This window comes from Cherax quadricarinatus, chromosome 88 (genome assembly GCF_038502225.1).
Source record: "Cherax quadricarinatus isolate ZL_2023a chromosome 88, ASM3850222v1, whole genome shotgun sequence".
NCBI lineage: Eukaryota > Metazoa > Arthropoda > Malacostraca > Decapoda > Parastacidae > Cherax > Cherax quadricarinatus.
This window is the reverse complement of record NC_091379.1, coordinates 5486379-5512885: the sequence shown is the minus strand read 5'-3', so window position 1 is coordinate 5512885 and position 26507 is coordinate 5486379. Positions and strand designations below refer to the sequence as shown.

Here is a 26507-nt window from a genome sequence, read left to right as displayed (position 1 = left end):
TCTATTTACTAGGCGTTCCATCACTTTGCAAACTGCACTGGTAAGAGCAATGGGACGATAGTGGGAGGCTTCATGTCCCGTAGTGCCTGGTTTGCAGAAAGGGAGAACAATGGCGGATTTCCACAGCTGTGGAAGAACTTCTTGTGACCAAATAAGATTGTAAAGGCGTAATAGGACTGCAAGGGCTGACTGATGTAAATGTTGTAGCATACGAATATGAATGTCATCGGGCCCAGCTGCTGATGATCGGCAAGCTGAGAGTGTTGCCTCCAGTTCTTGAAGTGTAAAAGGCACATTATACTGTTCTTCTCTGAGAGAAGAAAAGTCCAAGGGTGCTAACTCTCTGGCAGACTTTGAGGAAAGAAATGAGGGGCATAGATGGAGTCCCTGAGAAATACGGACCAGATGATTGCCAATTTCATTGGCAACATCTAATGGGTATGCTATATCAACACCGGCAACCCGCAGAACAGGAGCCGGGTCAGGAGAATATTTACCACTCAGTTTTCGTACTTTTTTCCAGACTGCACTCAGAGGAAGCAGAGGTGATGGTGGAGACAATCTCGCCAGCAAGTGCGTTTAGCGTCACGGATGACACGGCAAGCGATCGCACGCTTCTGCTTAAAATCAAGAAGTCTCTCCGTGGTTCTATTGTACTGGTACCTGCCCCATGCAGTGCGTTTCAAACGTACTGCACGAGCACAAGCAGGAGACCACCAAGGCACGCATTTCTGAGAATGCCTGCCCGAAGTGTGGGGTATACAATTAGAAGCTGCGGTTAAAACGGAGGACAAGAAGAGGTGTAAAAGCTCATCGATGGAGGATGAAGAAGGAACCTCTCTAAAAACAGTTAGGTGTGAGTAAAGGTTCCAATTTGCCTGATCAAATTGCCAGCGTGGGATGCGAAGAGGTGGTGAATATGAAGGGGAAGTAAGAATGATTGAGAAATGATCGCTGTCATGTAAGTCAGGGAGAACAGACCAAGTGAAGTCTAATGCGGCAGAGGAAGAGCAGACTGAGAGATCGATGCAAGAGAGAGTGTGAGTCCGAGGATCGAAATGGGTGTGAGTACCTGTATTTAAAACATGGAGGGGGTGGGTGGCAAGAAAAGCCTCTAACTGAATGCCACGGGAATCACAGTGAGACCCCCCCCAGAGGAAATGGTGGGCATTAAAATCGCCAAGTAACAGAATCGGTGGTGGTAATGACGAAACAAGCAAGGCAATATCCGGAATAGATAATGCCCGAGAAGGAGAGAGATATAAAGAACAGAGCGTATACCACCTACGCAAGTGGATACGGGCTGCTGTGTAATGCAGCGAAGTACAAACAAATAGCTGATGGTACGGAATATCAGTGCGTGGGAGAAGGGCACTTTCATTAAAGGTCCCATCAGGAAAAGGATCTGAAGAATACAATAAATTATAGCCTGAGATGGGAGAGATAACAGCAGAGTGTAATTTTGGTTCCTGTAAGCAAACACCAACAGGGGAAAACTGGGAGAGTAACATCTGAAGCTCACCCCGATTACCCCTGAGGCCGCGTATATTCCACTGTAAATAGGCCATGTTTGGCAATGATAAAGATACCTGAAATCCGCAGGTAAGGGGTCCTACGGACTAGAGGGGTTAGAAAAGTCCACATGCGGAGGCAGTGGAAAACATTCAAGCAGCGAAGGAATGGTGCGCTGTGAAGAAAGGAGTTGCGCAGGTGGAGCAGAGGAGAGAGAAGGAACGGAGGGTGGATCAGTGTCCATTGATGGTTTGGTCTCTGCAATATATTCAGAGATTGCTTCAAGTGTTTCGGAATTCAGAGACATCGTATGGGAGACAATATTGGAAATGGTAGGGGGAGGGTGAGTAAAGATTGGAACTGTAATGGACTGTACCAAGGTAGGGGGGGGGGCGAAAGGGTGGAGGGAACTGGAGAAGCGTGGAAGGGGACAGAAGAGGCAGAAACCTGGGAGGTGGCAGAAGAGGAAGAAACTTGGGAGGGAACAGGGGAGGAAGGTACAGTACGAGGAGGAGGGTGAACCTCTACACTTGTAACAGAGCCAGTGAGAGGGGAAGAACCAGGTACAGAGACAGGGAAGGTAAAATGAGGAGGTGGAAGATGGGTAGGAGGTGTTAACGGACCTTTTTTTGACTTTTGAGAAGTAGAGGGACGATTAGGAGGAGGTGTCATACGAGATCTCGTCGCTACTGAGGCTTGTGAGGGAGAACACGAAGAAGCGAGATCAGACTGAGGCGTTGAAGTAGGGACGTCGGAGCCTAGGACAGCAAAAGAATTAGATACAGGAGTGACTATGGGAGAGGTAACCACAGAGGTGGTTGCAGAAGATGGGATCCCAGAAGTGGGGGGACGTTTTGAAACACGGGAATAAGAAACACGAGGTAGTCTCCCTTGGAGGCGAAGATGAGAAACTGCCATGGCATAAGGGAGACCTTCTGCCTCTTTGAGGTAACGGATTTCCCGCTCGTTTAAGTAGACTTGACAACGGCGAGAGTACGAAGGGCGAGCCTCATGACAATTAAGGCAAGAGGGAGGTCGATTGCAAGACGTATTAGAATGGTCATCGGTACCACAGACTGGGCATTCGGCGATAGATCTGCAATATTTCGCTGGATGGCCAAATCGCCAGCAATTTCTACACTGTTGCGGTGTAGGGATCACCTTTTGAACTTGTAACCGATGTCCTGCTACATAAACTGAGGATGGGAGTTCACGGCTGTCAAAAGTTAAATGAGCCACATTGCTAGGGTAGCGTCTCCGCCCGCGGGCAGGAAGAACATAAGTGTCTACCTTGAGGATTGGGAGATCTTGGAGTTCCAGCTGTTCAAGAATGTCAGTGCCACATGTCTGGAAATTTTGTTGAACTATGGTATGGGGCAGAATGACGGTACCACTACAAGAATTGAGAGAATGATGTTTTTCAATAGTGACAGGAACAGTATCGATATGGGAAAGACAAGAAAGCTCATGAGCCTGGGTAGCATTCTGTATGGTGATGATGCGCGTACCGCTCTTAAGAGCATGAAAAGAAATATCTTTACCAACATGGCGTAGGAGTGCCTTGCCAATACTGTGGTCAGAAAGATAGGCAGTAGAGGAAGTCGGTTGTAAAGTGAAGAATTTAGTCCATTGTGCAGTCTGAAACTGAGCATGGAAAGGTAGTGAAGGATGTGTCGATCTTTTCTGAGAAGAACGAGAAGGTGGAGAAGTATCATCAGCAGGTAATTGTCGTTGGCGTTTAGGCGTGGGGCCAGAGTTGGTCTGACATGGAACGGGCTGGCGATTCGAAAATTGCCACACCGTAGAGGGAGAGGCCGGAAGCATAGTCAGAGGAGAGCGAAGGTCAGATAAATCGAAGGAGTCAGTCGAGGCCTCAGTACCTGAAGCGGGTGAGGAAACAGCACCGGCAAGAGGTACAGAGGCACGAGGAGTGTCCGAAGAGTGGTCCAAAGACGAGGCGGGGTCAGAACGGGGTGCGGTATCAAGAAGGGGCCTGGGGGTAGCAGGTTCATGAACTAGGGGTGCCATGGTTAGGTTACTTCTTTCTTTTTGTTTTTAAGAAAAAAAAGAAAGAAAAGAAAAATAAAAAAAAGAATAAAAAAAGGGGGGACCGGGGAGGGATAGTTCCTAGGAGGAATGAAAGGGCCAGAAGTCTCCCTCCGCGCCCAAGAGGACCTCAGCACCGCAAGTAGTGCAGATGCAGCATGGAACCCGTGCCATACCCTACCCATCATGTCAGTAAACCGGCAATCCGGGATAGCAACCTCACATCTGCCGAGCTACCTCGGTGGACAAAAGAGAGGGCGGCCGGAAATTCGCCACAAAGCATACCTCCTTCGGCCACCACCCCCGGAATCCGAAAGGTGGCTTCCAGAGATACACCCGTCGCCCGAGAGACACCCAAAGCCACCCTCCGGGATACCGGAGAGGGATCGGGACATCCCCAGGCAATCCAGATTCCATGGCAAACTACGCCACTGCCAAGAACCTCAACGGAATGGGATGGACCCCGGTACCCTTTCCCCTACCTAGGAACTAGCGCGCCTGTGGGAAGAATAAAAAAAAAAAAAAAAAAAAAAAAATCCCAAAGGCCAAAAGGGAAGGGCAAAAGGGAGGGGTGGGGAGGAGGAGGAGGAAAGGAAAAAGGGGAGGATGGGATAGGGAACGGGGGATTGGGGGGTAATTAGGTTCGGTCTGAGGAAGGAGACCGGCAGGTCTAATTCCTCAGACCAAGAGCCTCTTCACCATGCCAAGGAGCCCCCCTTGAAGAGGAAGCATCAACATCATAATACTGTAAACACATATTCAGCATTACTAGAAACTGTTTTTTGCATATGGTTGTTAAATGTTTTTGTGTGATTGTGAGACTGGGTTTCATTTATATATCCATTATTATAATAAAGAAAACTATATCGATAAAGTTTAAAAATCTGTCAAGTGAACACTAAGAAGTGCTGTGCATTATTTCTTTTATTTTTGTAAACAAATAATTTTGTGTGAAATGGTACAGATACTTAATAAAAATCATTAAAAACACCTGTAATGATTTAATACATGAATATTGTGTTGAACATTTTTAATACAAAACTACTACTGTCAACAAGAATAAGAAGTTATTTTTCTTGTGTTCCAGAGCAGTAAACTTCAAACTAATGACTAGCATACTTCAGTATCAACTTGGTTTTGTAGGCTGAAGTGTTTACCTAACACTAATATTCTTACTTGTAGCAGGTGACAGTCTTTCACACAGATGACAACTGGATTGTGGACTGATTTCCATCATAAAAACTTTCCAGAGCTTTTATTCTATTTTACAACTATGTGCCCTGACAACTCTATCCACTTATTTGTAATAATAAAATAACACTACAACAGTAACAATAACAAATAATAGGCAAGCTCATATATCATTAAAATACAAAGAACAATGAAAAATATAACTGCACCTATTGGCACTTGTTGCATTTCTTCTGAATCTTCAAGTTTATTAAAAGAGAGAAAACAATAGTGTATGCGAGATGAACACAAAGGTGAAATATAGGTTTATAACCCTAGAATGTGGTACTCTAGGTGCAGTGTGGAGACCCTGAGCTGCAGAGAAGTACCACTAAATAAAAACCTTCAAGGAAAAATACTGACTTCCTCTTTGAGGCTATTTAAATATTCTACTTCTCCTACCACTCCATTTTTTATAAATACTGTAAATATATATATTTTATTGTGCAAATTGGACAAGTTAAAAAGATATCATAATAGTACAAAGATGTAATTGGTATAAAATACAAAGTACTATTGTATAGTTAGTAAAGTACATACAAGTTAGTTTTGTGCTGCACAACCAAATTATATTATTACTACTACAGCATGTTCATAATGTGCTAAGCCCATTTGGGTTATAAAGTGCCATAAGGCAAAAGAGAGCTAGTAGAAATAATAGTGTAACTTCATGGACTAAAGAGAACAATTAAGATTAGTAAAGATTGTGCAGGAGTGTGTGCATGTGGTGTGGGGAAGGGGGGTTGTTGAGAGAGCAGGCAGGCAGTGTGAGGGTATCAGGACACAAGCACACTATAGTATCATACACAACTGATGCAACTCTTTACCATGAATGCACAAATATGCAATTTATCACTGCAGTATAATTTTTCTAAACAGTATAGTGGTATGCCCTGTAAATACGTTTATATACCCATGTTCATTACTGTCAAACAACTGGAAGAAATAAAAAATATGCAAAATAACACATCTACTTAATGTCATACAACTATTATCAAAAGATCATCTGTACATAAAATATTTTTTGTAACTCGCAAGAATATCTGAAACTTGTGATTGTGGGCAATGTACAGTAGGTCCTGCTTATGATGACCTGCACTTACAATATGGACACTTTAAAACCAACTATTATCAGCATACATTTGCCTTTATGTACAGCATTATTACAGTATTTACAGGCTTGAAAATATCCCTTCTACACTCTATACCAGGGGTCCCCAACCTGTGGCCCATGAGATACATATGGCCCTTCTAAGAAATGGATGTGGACTTCACATGAAATTATGAATTCACTTTTTAAGCAGATTCCACACTGCACAGTGTCAACAACACTGTGTGGCCCTCATCACACATTTGACCATTCAATGTAGCCCATTTGTGTAGGAAGGTTGAGGACCAATGCTGTATACTATACTCTATACTGTCACCATGGCTGTTTAAAATATTTATATATGGGGTTGTACAAGAAGTGAACACTAAGGCATTAGGGATAAGTGTGGAATCGAGAGTTGTGAATCTGCTTCAGAGTGGTGTCACAGTTACTGTTTGCTGAAGATATGGTTCTTTTGGAGGATTCAGAGGAGAAAGATTGCTATTGCAGAGATGTTGCTGTACTCTGCAACACTATGGTTAATGCCACATGCTCATAAAAAAACAAAATGTCCCTACATGTTGAGTACCAACTTAAGAATATTATCAAGTGTAAAATATTTGGTATATTTAGTTGAAAAAATAAGTGAAAATAGACAGAGAATATAATATCAGGGAATATATATCTGGTTACAACACGAGTGTTTATAGGAAAACAACTTTCAAGTTCTGAACTATCATGTTATAAAATATTTCAGGAGCACATTAACATTAAGTGGGGATCCTACTGAATGCCCTTTCTGGTAATATACATGTAAAAAAATACTAAGTAAATATAATGTTGTACGTGCTGAAAATTCACAATGAAGTTATGTAATATTTCAATGGAATGATCAGAATATGACACTGTTGTGGACTAACCAGCCCACTGTTTTAGTTCACTGCACCAGAATACTGGTTGGCAATATGTTATGACCCTCTGTGGTGAAGTGGTAATGCTAGACTGCAGGTTTAAATATGAACACATTACTGAGGAATTGTCTATGATGTCAGTGAACAACATCGATGAGGTTTCTGTACGTACTGAAGAAATTATCATCGGACCTTGTTTTTGTTCAGAATATATTTTTGGAACTCTCTGATACAGTTTGTATGTGATAATTTCAATATTATATTTATGTAAGATTATGCAAGATTTCAGGTACGTCTTGCTACTTCTACTTACACTTAGGTCACACTACACATACATGTACAAGCATATATATACACACCCCTCTGGGTTTTCTGCTATTTTCTTTCTAGTTCTTGTTCTTGTTTATTTCCTCTTATATCCATGGGGAAGTGGAACAGAATTCTTCCTCCGTAAGCCATGCGTGTTGTAAGAGGCGACTAAAATGCCTGGGGCAAGGGGCTAGTAACCCCTTCTCTTGTATAAATTACTAAATTTAAAAAGAGAAACTTTCGTTTTTCTTTTTGGGCCATCCTGCCTCAGTAGGAAACAGCCGATTTGTTGAAAAAAACAAAAAAATTTGCACAAACAATAAATATTACAATTTTAATACAATATTCTAAGTCAGCAGGGCATCATACAGTGTCTGTGGAATGGGAGATAATCAGGTTTCATCCAAGGAAAAGAGTAACTCAAGTTCTTTGGATGAAGGGCCATTCACCAGCATATTTTTTCATTTTACATCAAATCTATTAAATAAACTACCAACTTGTCTTTGCAGACAGCTGCATCTCCTGTCTTTCAAGACACGCCTGTGAAGCTAACTTCTTGGTAACACTTGCTATTGCTTAAATATGTTCCAACAAAGTTTTAACAAGTAAACAACTTGGCCCCTCACTGGTTTATTGTTATAATGTAGTATCAAGATGATATGCCAGCAGTAATATCTCTGCTAAAGGCTCATATGAGTTGCTACAGCATAGCACTGTGGGTAATTATGAATTTTGATAGGCATGGCAGCCCATCAAGTCTAAAATCTTAAAACAAGATTTGCTTTTTTACTTAGCCTACAAAATTTAAATGTCACATGTAAATTTACACTGCATTTGATGTAGCAAATCTAAGTCAGGGAATTCAGAGTATGAGTTTGATACACCAGGTACCCCCATCTCAAGGAAATATGAACCCACCACTGGCATCAACAACCCTCTCATTAGCATCAAGAACACCTCACAAGAATCAAGAACCCCCTCACTGTAATCAAGAACACCTTCACTAGAATCAAGAACCCCTCACCAGAATCAAGAACCCATTCAGCAGAACCAAGAACCTATTCACCAGAATCAAGAACCTACTCACCAGAATCAAGAACCCCTCAATGACATGAAGTAAGCTTCCTTGAAGGGTATTATTAATTATTATTATTATTATTATTATTATTATTATTATAATCTCACTGCAGTATCATACTGGATGCACCACAAGGGTTGCAATCATAGATGTGAAGACAAATGCCATACCAACGGTAAGCCCTGAATGTAGCCAATTGGCTAAAATCACCCTTATAAAGTTCACTGAAAGATATAATATTAAGTTACTAGCATATTCACACATCTTTAAAAGTGTTTTTAAACACACGAGTTTCTCTTGTAAATTTTTCACCAGTGCTCTTTGTATTTAAAAATATATTAGATGAAATAAATGAGAAAGATTGTGTGGCATCATGTGCAAGAACTTGGAAGAACAGTAATAAGGTGATGTAATTAGCTATTCACAAAGTCATCAGGTGATACTGTAATTTTGGTTTGAGTAAAAGATGTTTAGGCTCTTAACACAATACTGCACTGTATGACCCATACAAGTTTAGCACTTAGTTTTTAATATGATTATTATTTTTTTTTATTATCACACTGGCCGATTCCCACCAGGGCAGGGTGGCCCGAAAAAGAAAAACTTTCACCATCATTCACTCCATCACTGTCTTGCCAGAAGGGTGCTTTACACTACAGTTTTTAAACTGCAACATTAACACCCCTCCTTCAGAGTGCAGGCACTGTACTTCCCATCTCCAGGACTCAAGTCCGGCCTGCCGGTTTCCCTGAATCCCTTCATAAATGTTACTTTGCTCACACTCCAACAGCACATCAAGTATTAAAAACCATTTGTCTCCATTCACTCCTATCAAACACGCTCACGCATGCCTGCTGGAAGTCCAAGCCCCTCGCACACAAAACCTCCTTTACCCCCTCCCTCCAACCTTTCCTAGGCTGACCCCTACCCCGCCTTCCTTCCACTACAGACTGATACACTCTTGAAGTCATTCTGTTTCGCTCCATTCTCTCTACATGTCTGAACCACCTCAACAACCCTTCCTCAGCCCTCTGGACAACAGTTTTGGTAATCCCGCACCTCCTCCTAGCTTCCAAACTACGAATTCTCTGCATTATATTCACACCACACATTGCCCTCAGACATGACATCTCCACTGCCTCCAGCCTTCTCCTCGCTGCAACATTCATCACCCATGCTTCACACCCATATAACAGTGTTGGTAAAACTATACTCTCATACATTCCCCTCTTTGCCTCCAAGGACAAAGTTCTTTGTCTCCACAGACTCCTAAGTGCACCGCTCACCCTTAAATGGTCCAAACGTATACAGTGGACCCCCGGTTAACGATTTTAATCCGTGCAAGAGGGGTAATTGTTATGCGAAATAATCGTTATGTGAATGAATTTTCCCCATAAGAAATAATGGAAATAAAATTAATCCGTGCAAGACACCCAAAAGTATGAAAAAAAATTTTTTTTACCACATGAAATGTTAATTTTAATACACACAAACTGAAAAAGGCATGCACACTTACATGACACTTACTTTTATTGAAGATCTGGTGATGATTGATGGGATGGGAGGAGGGGAGAGCATTATCTTCTTACTGTTTAGAAGGGGAATCCCCTTCCATTAGGACTTGAGGTAGCAAGTCCTTTTCCGGGGTTACTTCCCTTCTTCTTTTAATGCCACTAGGACCAGCTTGAGAGTCACTGGACCTCTGTCGCACAACAAATCTGTCCATAGAGCTCTGTACCTCCCGTTCCTTTACGATTTGTCTAAAATGGGCCACAACATTGTCATTGAAATAGTCACCAGCACGGCTTGCAACAGCTGTGTCAGGGTGATTTTCATCCATAAAGGTTTGCAGTTCAACCCACTGTGCACACATTTCCTTAATTTTTGAAGTAGGCACAATGGATTCCACAACTGGCATAGGCTTCTCAGGGTTAGCCCCAAACCCTTCAAAATCTTTCTTAATTTCCATACTAATTCTCACCCTTTTTACCACAGGGTTGGCACTAGAAGCTTTCTTGGGGCCCATGGTCACTTATTTTCCAGAAACAGCACCGAAAACACTGTAATAATACGAAATATTCCGATTGTATGCTTGGATGTTACCGCGGAGGCTGGCTGGTAAACAATGCCACCGGCGGAACATGTGAGCGCGTCTCGGAAGAAAATCGGTAAGCGGGTTTTTAAGCGGTATGTGAGGCAAAATTTTTGCAATTAAAGTAAGCGGTATGCGAAATAATCGCTATGTGATGCCATCGTTATGCGGGGGTCCACTGTATATACGTTTTTACAACATCTGAAAGTATGTAAAAAATGTAGATCTTCTTTTTTGTTTTACATTTGAAAATGTGTAAAAAAAAAGTAGATCTACTTTTGTAGCACTACGAATATGAACGTCAATCTCTTTGGACCGTTTAAGGGTTAATACAGTGGAACGTCAGTTTTTAGTATAATATTAATACAGTCGAACCTCTGTATTTGGAATTGCCACATATTTCGCCACTTATTAAATGCACGTTTTTTCCATAAAATTTCTCCAAAAACCACCCTGCATCCTATAAACTGAAGGTCAGTGACGGGAGCTATAAGTTTGGGGTGTGGGATGGGTTGTATCTCTCCCAGTTACGTTCGATGCCGAGTCACTGAAACTAAAACAAGTCTTATAAGCTGCGAAATACAGTGATTAGTTCCTGCGAGTGTTCTAAATAGTGAATTTTCTTACTATTGGATCAATTTTTTCCATAGGAAATAATGTAAATTGGATTAATTCTTTCCAGACCCCAAAAGTTACTCTTCACAAACTATTTTTAAGTTTACCTGGAGTTTACCTGGAGAGAGTTTCGGGGGTCAACGCCCCCGCGGCCCGGTCTGTGACCAGGTTAATTAATTTTGTAAAATAACATGTACAAGCAAGAAATTAAACATGAACCTATTATTTTTTATAATAGAAAATATGGTAGATATTAACATGCCATATTCCTTGGCTAGGTCAACAAGACATTTCATTTTCCTGTTTTGAAATAAGTTTCACTTTCAGTTCAATGGTGGTTCTTACAGAATTCATTTTACAGCATTCAGTTACGGGGCTGTGATCACTTATTTTCAATAATAAAATAAAAATAACACAAAGTTATGCAAATTATTATTATAATCAAAAAAGAAGTGCTAAACCACAAGGGCCATACAGCACTGCAGGGCAGGGAAGGAAGCGAGAGTATCAGGTGGCAAAAGGGAGAGGGATGATAAGTAGGTTATGGAGGACAGCGGGGCAAGGATAGTGCAGGGGTAGAAGGTAGCAAGAGATTGAGGTAGAAAGGGCTGTGGGGAGTGCTAAAGGCATCATCATCAGAGTTTGTGGAGTAAATCAGTTGTCAAAAAGTAAATGAGAGAGTCCAGATTAAAGGAGGGTCAGTCAGCAAGAAGGGAACGTAAAGAGCGAGCAGCAGAGCGGAGACGACATTGGAGGTAAATTCTGCGTGCTCGTTGATTGAGTGGGCAGTCTAACAGAATGTGGCTAACAGATACTGGAACATGACAATTCTCACAGAGAGGAACAGGGTGCCTCTCCATGAGATACCTGTGAGTAAGATGAGTGTGGCCAATGCGAAGATGGGAGAGAGTAGTCTCCCAACCTCGACACTGATGACAAGAAGACGGCCAGTAACCTAGACTTGGTTTAATAGAATGAAGTTTGTTATTGAGCAGATCAGACAAACATTGTTGCCAACGGGTGTGAAGGTGGGTAGCAATTACAGCAAAATAGTCCGTGAATGGAACACCTCTATATGAAACTGGAAGGTCGTGTACTGCTGACCTCGCAGCAATGTCTGCCTGTTCATTGCCCTATACGTCAACATGACCAGAGACCCAACAAAAAAAATATCTTTATGCTTGGTAGAGATACGGCATAACCAAAAATGGATATGGAAAACTAGGGGATAAGGTGTATCAAATTTTTGTATATCCTGTAAAGCACTAAGGGAGTCTGAAACAACCACAAATGGTGACACAGGCATAGATGCAATATGGATAAGTGCTACAAGAATGGTATACAATTCAGCAGTAAAAATGCTAGCTGAGAATAGTAAATGCCCACGCATGACACTGTCCGGAAACACTGCTGCGAATCTGGTGCTGTCAGAAGACTTAGAGCCATCTGTGTATGCAGCAATGGCATGAGAATGAGAGCGGAAGTGGTCAAGAAAAAGAGCGGGAAGCTACCATAGGCAGTTGGGTTTTCGCGCAAGAGTGTGAAAAAGAATGCACTCGAACAGCTGGAACTTCCCAGGGAGCCAGGGAAAAGTAAGATGTGATATGAACATAGAAAGGTGGTAACTGAAGGGAAGACAAGAGCGAATGGAGGTGAAGAGAAAAGGGATGGAGTAAACAGGAGCGGCGAGCAAATAAACAATGTCTACTAACATCGGTGACTATTCTATATATGGAAGGGTTGTAGAGATCACGAGAGCAAACATAGTAGCGAAGGCAATGGGCATCACGGCGATAGGACAAGGATGGAATATTCGCTGCAGCATAGAGGGTCTCAACAGGGGAAGAGCGAAAAGCACCAAAGTTATGAAAAAAAAAAATCTTTCTTCTTCTTTCAACATACAAGCCGTATCCCACCGAGGTGAGGTGGCCCAAAAGAAAAAAACTGAAGTTTCTCCTTTTAAATTTAGTAATATATACAGAAGGGGTTACTAGCCCCTTGCTCCCGGCATTTTAGTCGCCTCTTACGACATGCATGGCTTACAGAGGAAGAATTCTGTTCCACTTCCCCATGGAGATAAGAGGAAATAAACAAGAACAAGAATTAGAAAGAAAATAGAAGAAAACCCAGAGGGGTGTGTATATATATGCTTGTACATGTATGTGTAGTGTGACCTAAGTGTAAGTAGAAGTAGCAAGACTTGCCTGTTTTTTTTTTTGTTTTTTTCAACAAGTCGGTCGTCTCCCACCGAGGCAGGGTGACCCAAAAAAAGAAAGAAAATCCCCAAAAAGAAAATACTTTCATCATCATTCAACACTTTCACCACACTCACACATTATCACTGCTTTTGCAGAGGTGCTCAGAATATAACAGTTTAGAAGCATATACGTATAGAGATACACAACATATCCCTCCAAACTGCCAATATCCCAAACCCCTCCTTTAAAGTGCAGGCATTGTACTTCCCATTTCCAGGACTCAAGTCCGACTATATGAAAATAACCGGTTTCCCTGAATCCCTTCACTAAATATTACCCTGCTCACACTCCAACAGATCGTCAGGTCCCAAGTATCATTCGTCTCCATTCACTCCTATCTAACACGCTCATGCACGCTTGCTGGAAGTCCAAGCATATTTATGAGACAGACAAAAGACACCAGCAATCCTACCATCATGTAAAACAATTACAGGCTTTCGTTTTACACTCACTTGGCGAGACGGTAGTACCTCCCTGGACGGTTGCTGTTTACCAACCTACTACCTACAAAAAAAAAAAAAAAAAAAAAAAAAAAAAAAAAAAAAAAAAAAAATCACAAGAGCTAAAAAAGTACGCATCGTTCCAAGTAGTGACATTTGCGAATATTGGTACTTATTTTTTCTTTAATTTTTTTTCCGAATACTGGATTTTATGAATAAAGGTGCATCTGAATACAGAGGTTCAACTGTTTACAATAATTAAAAGTACTATAGTAATACAAAAAGTACAAGAAGAACAAATACACAACAAATTCTAAAGCTGTGATGAATGGTTTTGAAAAACCGACAAGTTGAAGATTGAGACACTTATGCAGCATATGGGAATCTTTATTCAGGAAACGTTTTGCCACACAGTGGCTTCATTAGTCCAATTCAAAGAGGAAGGCGTAATTAGAGGAGGAGTATGAGGTAATCAGTCCCTCAGCCTGGAGTCGATGTGTTCAGTCCATCAATTGATGGACTGTGGCGAAACGTTTCCTGAATAAAGATTCCCATATGCTGCACAAGTGTCTCAATCTTCAAATTCTAAAGTGACAAAATAAGTAAAAATTGTTTGTTCGTTGCGTTCTGATTGGTGTCACAAGTTATAGCTAGCATCTACATTCAGAAAACTTAAATTCTAATTTCCCAAGAATAATACAATGATATAATGATCAGTCTAATATTTACTTAACTAATATTTACTTGACTACTTTATTGGAGGGAATGTAATAAGAGTATACACAAGTTATACATTATAAAAGTAGGCTAATACACACACTATCACAGTTAAATCATTTGGGTTACTAGTGCCAGTGTTACTAACAACTTCTTAAAAACATAAAGAACATTTATATATAATCTTAAGCATGTTACAACAAGCTAAGTACAATACAATGGTTACCACTTGCTCTGTACAATAATTGATGTATTTGTTCAATATATGCATTAAAGAAGGGAAGGTACAGCTCCTTTGTATATGAGAAAAAAGAACATATTATGGACAGTAAGCCTAGTGAATATACCAGGTAAAGTGGACAGTAGAATTATTACTGAAAGAGATAGGATAATACAGAATGTAGGATTGAAGATGAACAAGGAGAGTTTAGGAAGGGTAGGGGATGTGTAGACCAAGTGTTTACAATGAAGCATATAAGTGAACAATAATTAGATAAGAAACTCTTTGTTGCATTTATGAATTTAGAAAAGGCAGGGTGGGGATGTTACAGTCCTGGTGGTGGGAAGCATAGTGCCTACACTCTGAAGGAGGGGTGAATGCTGCTGTTTGGAGGGTCATCAGAGTTGTGATGTCTGTACACTTCTGACAAGACAAGTGATTGTAAATGTGTTTCCCTATTTTTGTGTCACCCTGCCTTGGTGGGAGACACCTGATGTGGTAAAAGAAAAAATATATACATCTGTACTCTAATGATACACAGGTAATTAAAGCAATACTACATAATATTTTGCAGTTACGCTCATGGTAAATTCTTATCCATTTTTTTTTTAAAAGATTCAGAATGTATAAACACCAAGGAGGACTGTTTAGAAATCTAGCCCATTTCCCTTTAAATAGTATTGAGAAGAATCAAGAAAACAGAAAAACATTTATTAAAAATACACAATGTTTCAGTCACATGTAGTGAACTTTCTTAAGTGAATCAGGTCACTTGAGAAAGTTCATTATAGGTGAGAGAATTATTGTGTTTTTTATAATAAGAGAACAGGTGTCACCCTCAACCTGGTGTGATCAGAGAGGTGTCACCCTCAACCTGGTGTGATCAGAGAGGTGTCACCCTCAACCTGGTGTGATCAGAGAGGTGTCACCCTCAACCTGGTGTGATCAGAGAGGTGTCACCCTCAACCTGGTATGATCAGAGAGGTGTCACCCTCAACCTGGTATGATCAGAGAGGTGTCACCCTCAACCTGGTATGATCAGAGAGGTGTCACCCTCAACCTGGTATGATCAGAGAGGTGTCACCCTCAACCTGGTATGATCAGAGAGGTGTCACCCTCAACCTGGTATGATCAGAGAGGTGTCACCCTCAACCTGGTATGATCAGAGAGGTGTCACCCTCAACCTGGTGTGATCAGAGAGGTGTCACCCTCAACCTGGTGTGATCAGAGAGGTGTCACCCTCAACCTGGTGTGATCAGAGGTGTCACCCTCAACCTGGTGTGATCAGAGAGGTGTCACCCTCAACCTGGTATGATCAGAGAGGTGTCACCCTCAACCTGGTGTGATCAGAGGTGTCACCCTCAACCTGGTGTGATCAGAGAGGTGTCACCCTCAACCTGGTGTGATCAGAGAACATCAGTTCTGAGTTATGAAGAAACAGTCACAATAATATGGCTGGAATAACTGACTTAATTCACAGTTATCATAGGAAACTTCAGTTAAGTTTTGGTCCATCATGAACCATGATCAGTCACAAATGATAAATGAGAAACCATCACAGTTTCCTCTCTAAATTGTAGGTAATTTGTGAAGAGTTATCATATTGGCATTGTAATTTTGATAATTACCTGGGCTGGATGTAACCAAATTATTATAACTGTGTAATTGGCATATTTGGAGAAGGTAATCTTTAGTAAATTTATGCACTGTTTGTGCATAAAAATGAAGAAATAATGGGCCCACACACAACATATGAAGCTGAAAGATATTTCCTACATAAAAATGTGATTCACTTCATGTTTGTAGGAGAGTTTTGTAGAAGCAATAAACAGCTCGAACAGACTTGATAAAGTAGATCACAGTATAAATAATTTCAAATTAATATTTGTATAAAATCTACTACACTCAACATATTCATATACATATTTCAACATTTAAATAGTCTCTCAACATTTATATTAAATAATGTCTTAACATTTACATTAAATATCTAAACATTTATATTAACACATGAACATTTATTAGTAAAAAACTCCTTAAAGAACTTACATCCTTAAAATATAAACAAAAAACAAATTTCTCATCTTATATGGTGTGTCACAAAGGAAGGGGAACACGTGCACACACAGAGCTCCATCCAGTACCGATGGTGTGTTCCCAGCCTGTACCCAACGGACAAGACCGAGATACTCCAACCCTGCGTGCAATCACTCCTTGTACTGTTCCTTTCTCAGTATCATAGGTATCCAACACTGCCCATACAGAGCCATCAGCAGCAATGCTGAAACTAGCAACACTTCCACATACCCACTCCCAAGCGGTTCCTTCAGGGAAGAGGGGAAGCACGTTTGTTCTACGGTAAAGTGAACCACTTCGGTCGAGCCCCCACACAGACCAGGCACCGGCACTAACTTCTACAAGTGGCTGACCTGGGGAATCAACGTTGACCCATTGTACACCCTGTAAATATATAATTATGAACATTCAACAATATATACTACTCTCAGTCGGGAAAACATCAAACTGCATTAGTCTAAAGATATACTGATACAGTACTATCCAATTAAGTAGATTTTAAAATTCCCAGTTCTATACTTCAGTGATTATAATCCTGATGTGTATTCTAATCCTTCTAAAAAAAAAAAAATAATAATACTGTACTGTTATTCATGAAAGGCAACTGCTCTTCAACAAGAAATGTATCATTTTTTTTTTACTTTAGTGCAATTTAAAATGACACAAAATAAGAAACTGACTAATATATATAGTACAGTGACCCAAAGAGGTAATGAGTACCATACACACACACAAATTGCAATACAATCACAAACAGGCGAGATCACAAAATGCAAAATAACCACAACGTAAAAACTAGTAAAATTCCAAGTGCTTTCATGATTTTTCACTACTTTCACTATGGTTATTATCCATATCCATATATGAATACATACACATACATGTATACATATATGTGTATACACATGCAAATTTTCTAATTTGGATATCGACTAAAGTACCATCATACACGGTGTACATCACAAAAGTGCTAACGAACCTGTGGAGTTTTCTTTGTGACACCAAGCCTCAGATGTGCCTGGCCATCTTTACTAACTGCCCACACCCCACAGCCATCCACACCGGCGCATACACTGCACATGGGACACTCCGCTGGCACGAGTTTCCATTTTTCTCCCTGGTATTTATTGTGTGTAACACCAAGGCGGACTACAACCTCCCCTGTGACACTCACGCCCCACACGGGTATTGTGCCATCCTCAGCACATTCTGGCTGTAATGAAGCAAGTGATAACAATCCACAATCTTTTATGATTCTCTTACATTTAATATCAGGAGCCTAGTATAAACCTTAATAGAAGTGCTGTAATTATTGAGTATGTATACATTCACTGAAGTAATTAATGTATACATTAATTACTGTTATATATAAAAATTAATCATCATATTATGCAAGACAAATTAAACAATTAAGTATCTTTATATGTTTATGCTTCTAGACTGTTGTATTCTGAGCACCTCTGCAAAAACAGTGATAATGTGCGAGTGTGGTGAAAGTGTTGAATGATGATGAAAGTATTTTCTTTTTGGGGATTTTCTTTCTTTTTTGGGTCACCCTGCCTCGGTGGGAGACGGCCGACTTGTTGAAAAAAAAAAAAAAAAAAAAAAAATTAATTACTGTTATATATAAAAATTAATCATCATATTATGCAAGACAAATTAAACAATTAAGGATGTATGCTTCATGAAAAGAACACTGACAATGGTTAAATAATATTTCAGGCATCAATATTTACAAGAAAAAACTAAACACAATTTTATATATTTTAATGTGACATAGATAAGAATACAGCAAAAATTCTAGGTGTAAAGGCAGTTAATTAACTTACAGACACTGAGACATGAACAAGTGCCACCTTCTCCATCTGTTGCCAGGGACCTGATGTTGAAACTCTGCACTTTCTCACCCAGCGGCGACGGCGAACCAAATCTGTTGCATAACGGTGAGCATGGTAACTTAGGGGAAAATCTGTGGCGTACTGCCATCCTTCACGGTCTACACCTCCAGGAGTGTGATAGTCTACACACCATTCACTCGTCTGTTGAAAAATACAGTAAAAACATTGATTTAATGCTCCCTGATTTACATATCTGATATAAAGGACAAAACTGGTTGCTGGAGAACAGCCACAAACAATGGAAAATGTTGGTTAAATCTAGAATTCTCTCTTTGTTACAAGCATGGAAAAACAACCACAGCTTTCAGATTTAGGTTCCATCAGTATTAGTGGACCATTTCATCCCCCTATTAATTGGTTAAATTGATATTTCACAAAATATAGAACCTATTTTATTTTCTTTTACAATTTATTATAACATCCGGTTAAGTCCACATGAAAACAGAGTAGCAAAGTACTTAAGACAGTATTTTTTCAACTTATAACCTTTGCAGGAAAGTACACTTCAGCTGTTGTATAATGAAGTTTCATTAATAAACAGCAGAAACAAGAGGGAAGGCATTCCATGCAAACTCCTGGATATACTGCATGATTAATATTGGTAGAAATAATAATAATAATAATAATAATAATAATAATAATAATAATAATAATAATAATAATTATACTAGATTAGGTGATGAAAGATTGAATATCAGATTGGAGGGAGAGAGTATGGAGGAGGTGAACGTATTCAGATATTTGGGAGTGGACGTGTCAGCGGATGGGTCTATGAAAGATGAGGTGAATCATAGAATTGATGAGGGAAAAAGAGTGAGTGGTGCACTTAGGAGTCTGTGGAGACAAAGAACTTTGTCCTTGGAGGCAAAGAGGGGAATGTATGAGAGTATAGTTTTACCAACGCTCTTATATGGGTGTGAAGCGTGGGTGATGAATGTTGCAGCGAGGAGAAGGCTGGAGGCAGTGGAGATGTCATGTCTGAGGGCAATGTGTGGTGTGAATATAATGCAGAGAATTCGTAGTTTGGAAGTTAGGAGGAGGTGCGGGATTACCAAAACTGTTGTCCAGAGGGCTGAGGAAGGGTTGTTGAGGTGGTTCGGACATGTAGAGAGAATGGAGCGAAACAGAATGACTTCAAGAGTGTATCAGTCTGTAGTGGAAGGAAGGCGGGGTAGGGGTCGGCCTAGGAAGGGTTGGAGGGAGGGGGTAAAGGAGGTTTTGTGTGCGAGGGGCTTGGACTTCCAGCAGGCATGCGTGAGCGTGTTTGATAGGAGTGAATGGAGACAAATGGTTTTTAATACTTGACGTGCTGTTGGAGTGTGAGCAAAGTAACATTTATGAAGGGATTCAGGGAAACCGGCAGGCCGGACTTGAGTCCTGGAGATGGGAAGTACAGTGCCTGCACTCTGAAGGAGGGGTGTTAATGTTGCAGTTTAAAAACTGTAGTGTAAAGCACCCTTCTGGCAAGACAGTGATGGAGTGAATGATGGTGAAAGTTTTTCTTTTTCGGGCCACCCTGCCTTGGTGGGAATCGGCCGGTGTGATAATAAAAAAAAATAAATAAATAATTTTTGCTATTATTATTATACAAGCAATAGAGAAAACTGACAGGTGAGCTCTTGGTGAATTTTTAAGTCTCAACAAGAACACAAACATCATACTGTACTTTCTAGTGAAGGCAAGTCAGGCATCGCAAGAATGATGGGTAACCTCTACAGTCTGGCAAAATCATAAATAACGAAGACATTCCTCAATGTAAATGTGTTCATCAGTGATATATTTTGTTCGATTGGAGAAGTTACTCGTCATTCTTGCGATGCCTCGTTGGTCTATCTTATCTGGAAGCAAGAAAGTCACAGCAAGAGGTGAAAGATTTTTATACTGTACCATCAAGACATGGTTGGAGACATTTTATTATGGACAGGTTTCTGTCCTGGACCTTGTTCACTCTAAGGTCCCAAGAACAAAATATATCCATAATAAAATGTCTGTGTTTGCTCATGCATCTTAATAAAAGTGAGTCCAATATGTGAATGAGGTAACTTGCAGCTATAGTAATCTAGTCGCAAATATATAAAAATGTTTGTGTTTGGAGTGAGGACCAAAAGCAAGGAATACTCCTGTAAGGACATTAATCAAGTAAAATGTCAAAAGATGAAGTACTGTACTCAGTATTACAATGATTTTTATTTTATTCCAGAATTTTAAGCAGCCTAGGAGCTTGAAATAACATGTGAGAGACCAGTGGGACATGAGAAGTAGTTTACCTTTGGATTTTGCTACCACATACACAAGCATGTAACACTATATGCGAGTATACTGTATTATGGTATATCGTGAAAAGCCACATAACTCAACCATCCCACAAGGTTACAACTTAACCTTAGTAATATTAAATATGAAAATTAAAATATTTTTACAATGAATCACATCTGTATCTTAGATAATGACAATGCAGTACTGTACACTATACTGCAGAAATCTGTTGTAAATATACCATAAATCAACACACTGCCAAAACTACTTACCCATGACCAGTGACGGGATTGCAGTTTGACGCTCTCCTTTGCACGCTGATGACGTCCAGTTTGATCACTCCAGGTGTGGCGGTCAGTGGGAAGTCCTCGGTATGTGAAGCCAGTCACAGGGTTCCAGCGCTGATTCTCCCACACATACATGTGGCGCACATCACTCATGATCTGTACTCCAGCATCATTACTACTGGCTGTGGAGAAAGTCAACCCCTCTAACAAACTACTATAATACTACTACTCCTATCCCCATCATCTCTCCTCCTCCTCCCCCTTTCCCCTATTCCTCCTCCTCCTCCCTCATCCTGTCCAATGTTCTGGCCTTCTCTTGCTGTTTCTTCCTCAGTTGTGATTTGATAATGGTCCAGGAAGGACTGAAATATTGTCATATGTCTGTTTTCCCAAGTGCAGGTTATTTGGCAGGTTAATTGCCGAGGTAGTTCGTAGCCACCTCGAAAAGCATAAATTAATCAACGAATCTCAGCATGGTTTTACGAATTTATTAACTTTTTTCACTAAGGTATTTGAGGTAGATCATGGTAATTAATATGATATTGTGTATATGGACTTCGGTAAGGCTTTTGACAGGGTCCCACATCAGAGACTATTGAGGAAAATTAAGGCACATGGAATAGGAGGAGAAATTTTTTCCTGGATAGAGGCATGGTTGACAAATAGGCAGCAGAGAGTTTACATAAATAGGGAGAAATCAGAGTGGGGAAGCATCACGAGCGGTGTTCCACAGGGGTCAGTGTTGGGCCCCCTGCTGTTCAAAATCTACAAAAATGACATAGATGAGGGCATAAAGAGTGACATCAGCAAGTTTGCCTAAGACACCAAAATAGGCCGTCGAATTCATGCTGACGAGGACATTAAAGCACTCCAGGAAGATTTGAATAGATTGATGCTGTGGTCGGAGAAGTGGCAGATGCAGTTTAATATAGACAAATGCAAAGTTCTAAATGTTGGACAGGACAATAACCATGCCACATATAAACTAAATAATGTAGGTCTTAATATTACGGATTGCGAAAAAGATTTAGGAGTTCTGGTTAGCGGTAATCTGAAACCAAGACAAAAGTGCATAAGTGTTCGCAATAAAGCTAATAGAATCCTTGGCTTCATATCAAGAAGCATAAATAATAGGAGTCCTCAGGTTGTTCTTCAACTCTCTACATCCTTGGTTAGGCCTCATTTAGATTATGCTGCACAGTTTTGGTCACCGTATTACAGAATGGATATAAATGCTCTGGAAAATGTACAAAGGAGGATGACAAAGTTGATCCCATGTATCAGAAACCTTCTCTATGAGGATAGACTAAGGGCCCTGAATCTGCACTCTCTAGAAAGACGTAGAATTAGGGGGGATATGATTAAGGTGTATAAATGGAAGACAGGAATAAATAAAGGGGATGTAAATAGTGTGCTGAAAATATCTAGCCTAGACAGGACTCGCAGCAATGGTTTTAAGTTGGAAAAATTCAGATTCAGGAAAGTTATAGGAAAGTACTGGTTTGGTAATAGAGTTGTGGATGAGTGGAACAAACTCCCAAGTACAGTTATAGAGGCCAGAACGTTGTGTAGCTTTAAAAATAGGTTGGATAAATACACGAGTGGATGTGGGTGGGTGTGAGTTGGACCTGATAGCTTGTGCTACCAGGTCGGTTGCCGTGTTCCTCCCTTAAGTCAATGTGACCTGACCTGACTAGGTTGGGTGCACTGGCTTAAGCCGGAAGGAGACTTGGACCTGCCTCGCATGGGCCAGTAGGCCTGCTGCAGTGTTCCTTCGTTCTTATGTTCTTTGGAGGCAAAGAGGGGAATGTATGAGAGTATAGTTTTACCAACGCTCTTATATGGGTGTGAAGCATGGGTGATGAATGTTGCAGCGAGGAGAAGGCTGGAGGCAGTGGAGATGTCATGTCTGAGGGCAATGTGTGGTGTGAATATAATGCAGAGAATTCGTAGTTTCGAAGTTAGGAGGAGGTGCGGGATTACCAAAACTGTTGTCCAGAGGGCTGAGGAAGGGTTGTTGAGGTGGTTCGGACATGTAGATAGAATGGAGCGAAACAGAGTGACTTCAAGAGTGTATCAGTCTGTAGTGGAAGGAAGGCGGGGTTGGGGTCGGCCTAGGAAAGGTTGGAGGGAGGGGGTAAAGGAGGTTTTGTGTGCGAGGGGCTTGGACTTCCAGCAGGCATGCGTGAGCGTGTTTGATAGGAGTGAATGGAGACAAATGGTTTTTAATACTTGACGTGCTGTTGGAGTGTGAGCAAAGTAACATTTATGAAGGGGTTCAGGGAAACCGGCAGGCCGGACTTGAGTCCTGGAGATGGGAAGTACAGTGCCTGCACTCTGAAGGAGGGGGTGTTAATGTTGCAGTTTAAAAACTGTAGTGTAAAGCACCCTTCTGGCAAGACAGTGATGGAGTGAATGATGGTGAAAGTTTTTCTTTTTCGGGCCACCCTGCCTTGGTGGGAATCGGCCAGTGTGATAATTATATTAAATAATAAAAAATTCTTAACCATGCTAGAGAGTGCAAAATTAATTTTCATGTCACTAATGATTGTATGGGGTGGCTCAACACACAAAATAAACTGCAGCACTGCAAATGACAGTTAAGAACAGTTCAATTTTAGTCTGACAAAGAAACTGGTATACGTTAATACGCGAGGTAGAAAAGTGGCAGACCCAAAAGCTAGAGCTCAGCTCTCCTCAAACTCAAGTAGGACATAAGAAACAGGTTATTACAGACATGCAGGAAGAATAACTGGATAGGAATAAGTAGAGACAAATGGTGTTTGCTACTTGATGAGCTGTTGGAGTGTGAGCAAGGTAATATTTTGTGAAGGAATTCAGGGAAACCAGTTAGCCAGACTTGAGTCCCGAGGGTGGGAAGTACAGTGCCAAAATTCTAAAGAAGGGGGTTTGGGATATTTGCTGTTTAGATGAACATATAAACTGTTGTATCTGCATGCCTCTGGAAAGACAGTGATAGTGTAAATGATGGTGAAAATGTTTCTTTCTCGGATCACCCTGACTTGGTGGGAGACGGCCAGCGTATTAAAAAAATATCTGAAGAAACTCGTTTACACAAAATTTCCTTACAATAGGTAAGGAAAGACTTAAAACTTAATTGCCTTACCCTTATAGAGTCCTCCTCCTGTAGCACCTGTGTAGGTATACACATGGAAGTCATGAGATATCCCCCAGGTGACTCCACCAGCTCCACCCTGGACACGCTGCAGGTGTCCACCTAAACCTCGCCAGTACCACTCAGTCAACTGACGTTCTCCCTGTCAAAGATCACTTGTCTGAAAAGCTCATATGGATACTAGACAAAATTTACCTGTGACATCATCTGTAAAGATAAAGTACAGTACGTACTGAACTCAATTGTTTGCAAAAGTCTAAAAACTAATAGAGTGACTTGCATGAATAAATACAATGATTTATATATTCAAATCATACATACAGCTCCATGGTTGTAGGTTACTTCATCAACAGTGATGCTCCCTCTCACTACTACATGTGTTATCTTTGTAACAACAAGACGATGCTTGAAGCTATACCAGAATTTGTCGTTTATGGAGATCTGAAACAACATTCTAAATGAGATGTATCCTTTAGATTATCACAATAACTCTTCCTAAACTTCAGGTATTATTACACAACATTGCAGATGACTTGTAAAGGTAATAACACAATTGCAGACAAATCAGAGAATGGGTGGGGCTTGAATCCATGGCAAGCAAGTCCTAAAATGCACTGGCCTGTGTTTTAGGGCTCTCTGGCCATGGGTTCAAACCCTACCTGTTCCATGATTTAATGACTCGTAAAATTTTACCTTCATTATGTTTAAAATTCAAACGTACTGCTTACCTAATCAAGAAGATATATATATATATACTCTTAGAATACTTAATAATTCAGCAATATAAGCCTTCTTTTCTCAGTGAAATAGTCTGAAGGTTCAAATTTTCACTTTAAAAGCTCACCTTAAAATCCTTATCATCACAGACAACTGACACTTCACAGTGGTCACCAGGAGACAACACCTCCAGCTGTCCAAACTCTTCTGCACCCCAGATACCTTTCTTCTTACTGTTAATGACAGCAGTCTGAAATATAAACAATATTACTAACCCTAATTAACAGCCAAAACTTGTCTCTAAGTTAGCAACATGTAAACATTTTCAAGTTCTTGAATGAGAGAAGTTAATATTAGGATTATAATCAGGGGAAATTGTTAAACCTGTGAGGGTCACATGGTGCCTTAGGAGAAGTAAGCAATCTGCTCTGAACCAAGGAATTAAAGGGGCAGCACTATCAAAGAAATACTGATGAGAGTGTACATTCTCACAGTGTAATGCTTAAGACAATGTGAAAGTAACAGATACTGTACAGGCTCCTCACTAACCTTCTCACAAAACCTTGGATTGATGTGAAGAGCAATGTCTGTATCAGTTCCTCTTGATGTCTGCAGGTTAATGTGGAATCTTGGAAAGCAAAAGTACCTTCATTAGATATTAATGACACTAAAAAAAAAAAAAAAAAAAAAAAAAAAAAAAAAAAAAAATCGGACATTTCCCACCAAGGCAGGGTGACCCAAAAAAGAAAGAAAAAACTTTCATCATTTAACACTTTCACTATCACTCACACATAATCACTGTCTTTGCAAAGGCGCTCAGATATGACAGCTTACACATCCCTCCAAACTGCCAATATCCTAAACCCCTTCCTTAAAGTGCAGGCACTGTACTTCCCATTTCCAGGACTCAAGTCCAGCTAACTAGGTTCCCTGAATCCCTTAACAAAATATTACCCTGCTCACACTCCAACAGATCGTAAGGTCCCAAAAACCATTCATCTCCATTCACTCCTATCTAACATGCTCACACACTTACTGGAAGTCCAAGCCCCTCACCCACTAAACCTCCTTAACCCCTCCCTCCAACCTTTTCGAGGACGACCCCTACTCCACCTTCCTTTCCCTACAGATTTATATGCTCTCCAAGTCATTGTACTTTGTTCCATTCACTCTAAATGGCCAAACCACCTCAACAACCCCTCTTCAGCCCTCTGACTAATACTTTTAGTAACCCCACACCTCCTTCTAATTTCCGCACAATGAATTCTCTGCATAACATTTACACCACACATTGCCCTTAGACATGACATCTCCACTGCCTCCAGCCGTCTCCTTGCTGCAGCATTTACAACCCATGCCTCACACCCATTTAAGAGTATTGGTACCACTATATTCTCATACATTCCCTTCTTTGCCTCCATGGATAACATTCTTTGATTCCATAGATACCTCAATGCACTACCCACCCTTTTTTCCTTCATAAAGTCTATGGTTTACCTCATCCCTCATAAACCCACCTGCTGACAAGTCTATTCCCAAGTATATGAACACATTCACTTCTTCCATACTCCCTCCCTCCAATCTGATATCCAGTTTTTCTTTACCTAGCTTGTTTGATA

The 26507-nt window shown here is 40.6% G+C and overlaps 1 protein-coding gene across 3 annotated transcripts in view; it reads right to left on the bottom strand.

Annotated features, from left to right (window-relative positions):
• LOC128698532 (tectonin beta-propeller repeat-containing protein) overlaps nucleotides 1-26507 on the bottom strand; it is a 74006-nt gene that overhangs the window by 9216 nt on the left and 38283 nt on the right. For 2 of the 3 annotated variants that reach the window (XM_053790796.2, XM_053790797.2), the window contains exons 14-21: nucleotides 25438-25516; nucleotides 25016-25138; nucleotides 24493-24612; nucleotides 24163-24313; nucleotides 21021-21217; nucleotides 18424-18633; nucleotides 17574-17807; nucleotides 12199-16978 (exon numbers count right to left, since the gene is read on the bottom strand). In XM_053790796.2, the coding sequence (XP_053646771.1) occupies nucleotides 16616-16978; nucleotides 17574-17807; nucleotides 18424-18633; nucleotides 21021-21217; nucleotides 24163-24313; nucleotides 24493-24612; nucleotides 25016-25138; nucleotides 25438-25516 (1477 nt within the window). In that variant the 3' untranslated portion in view covers nucleotides 12199-16615. Of the gene's footprint in view, nucleotides 1-12198; nucleotides 16979-17573; nucleotides 17808-18423; nucleotides 18634-21020; nucleotides 21218-24162; nucleotides 24314-24492; nucleotides 24613-25015; nucleotides 25139-25437; nucleotides 25517-26507 lie in introns of those variants that run through there. The other variant, XM_053790798.2, reaches the window with a different exon arrangement.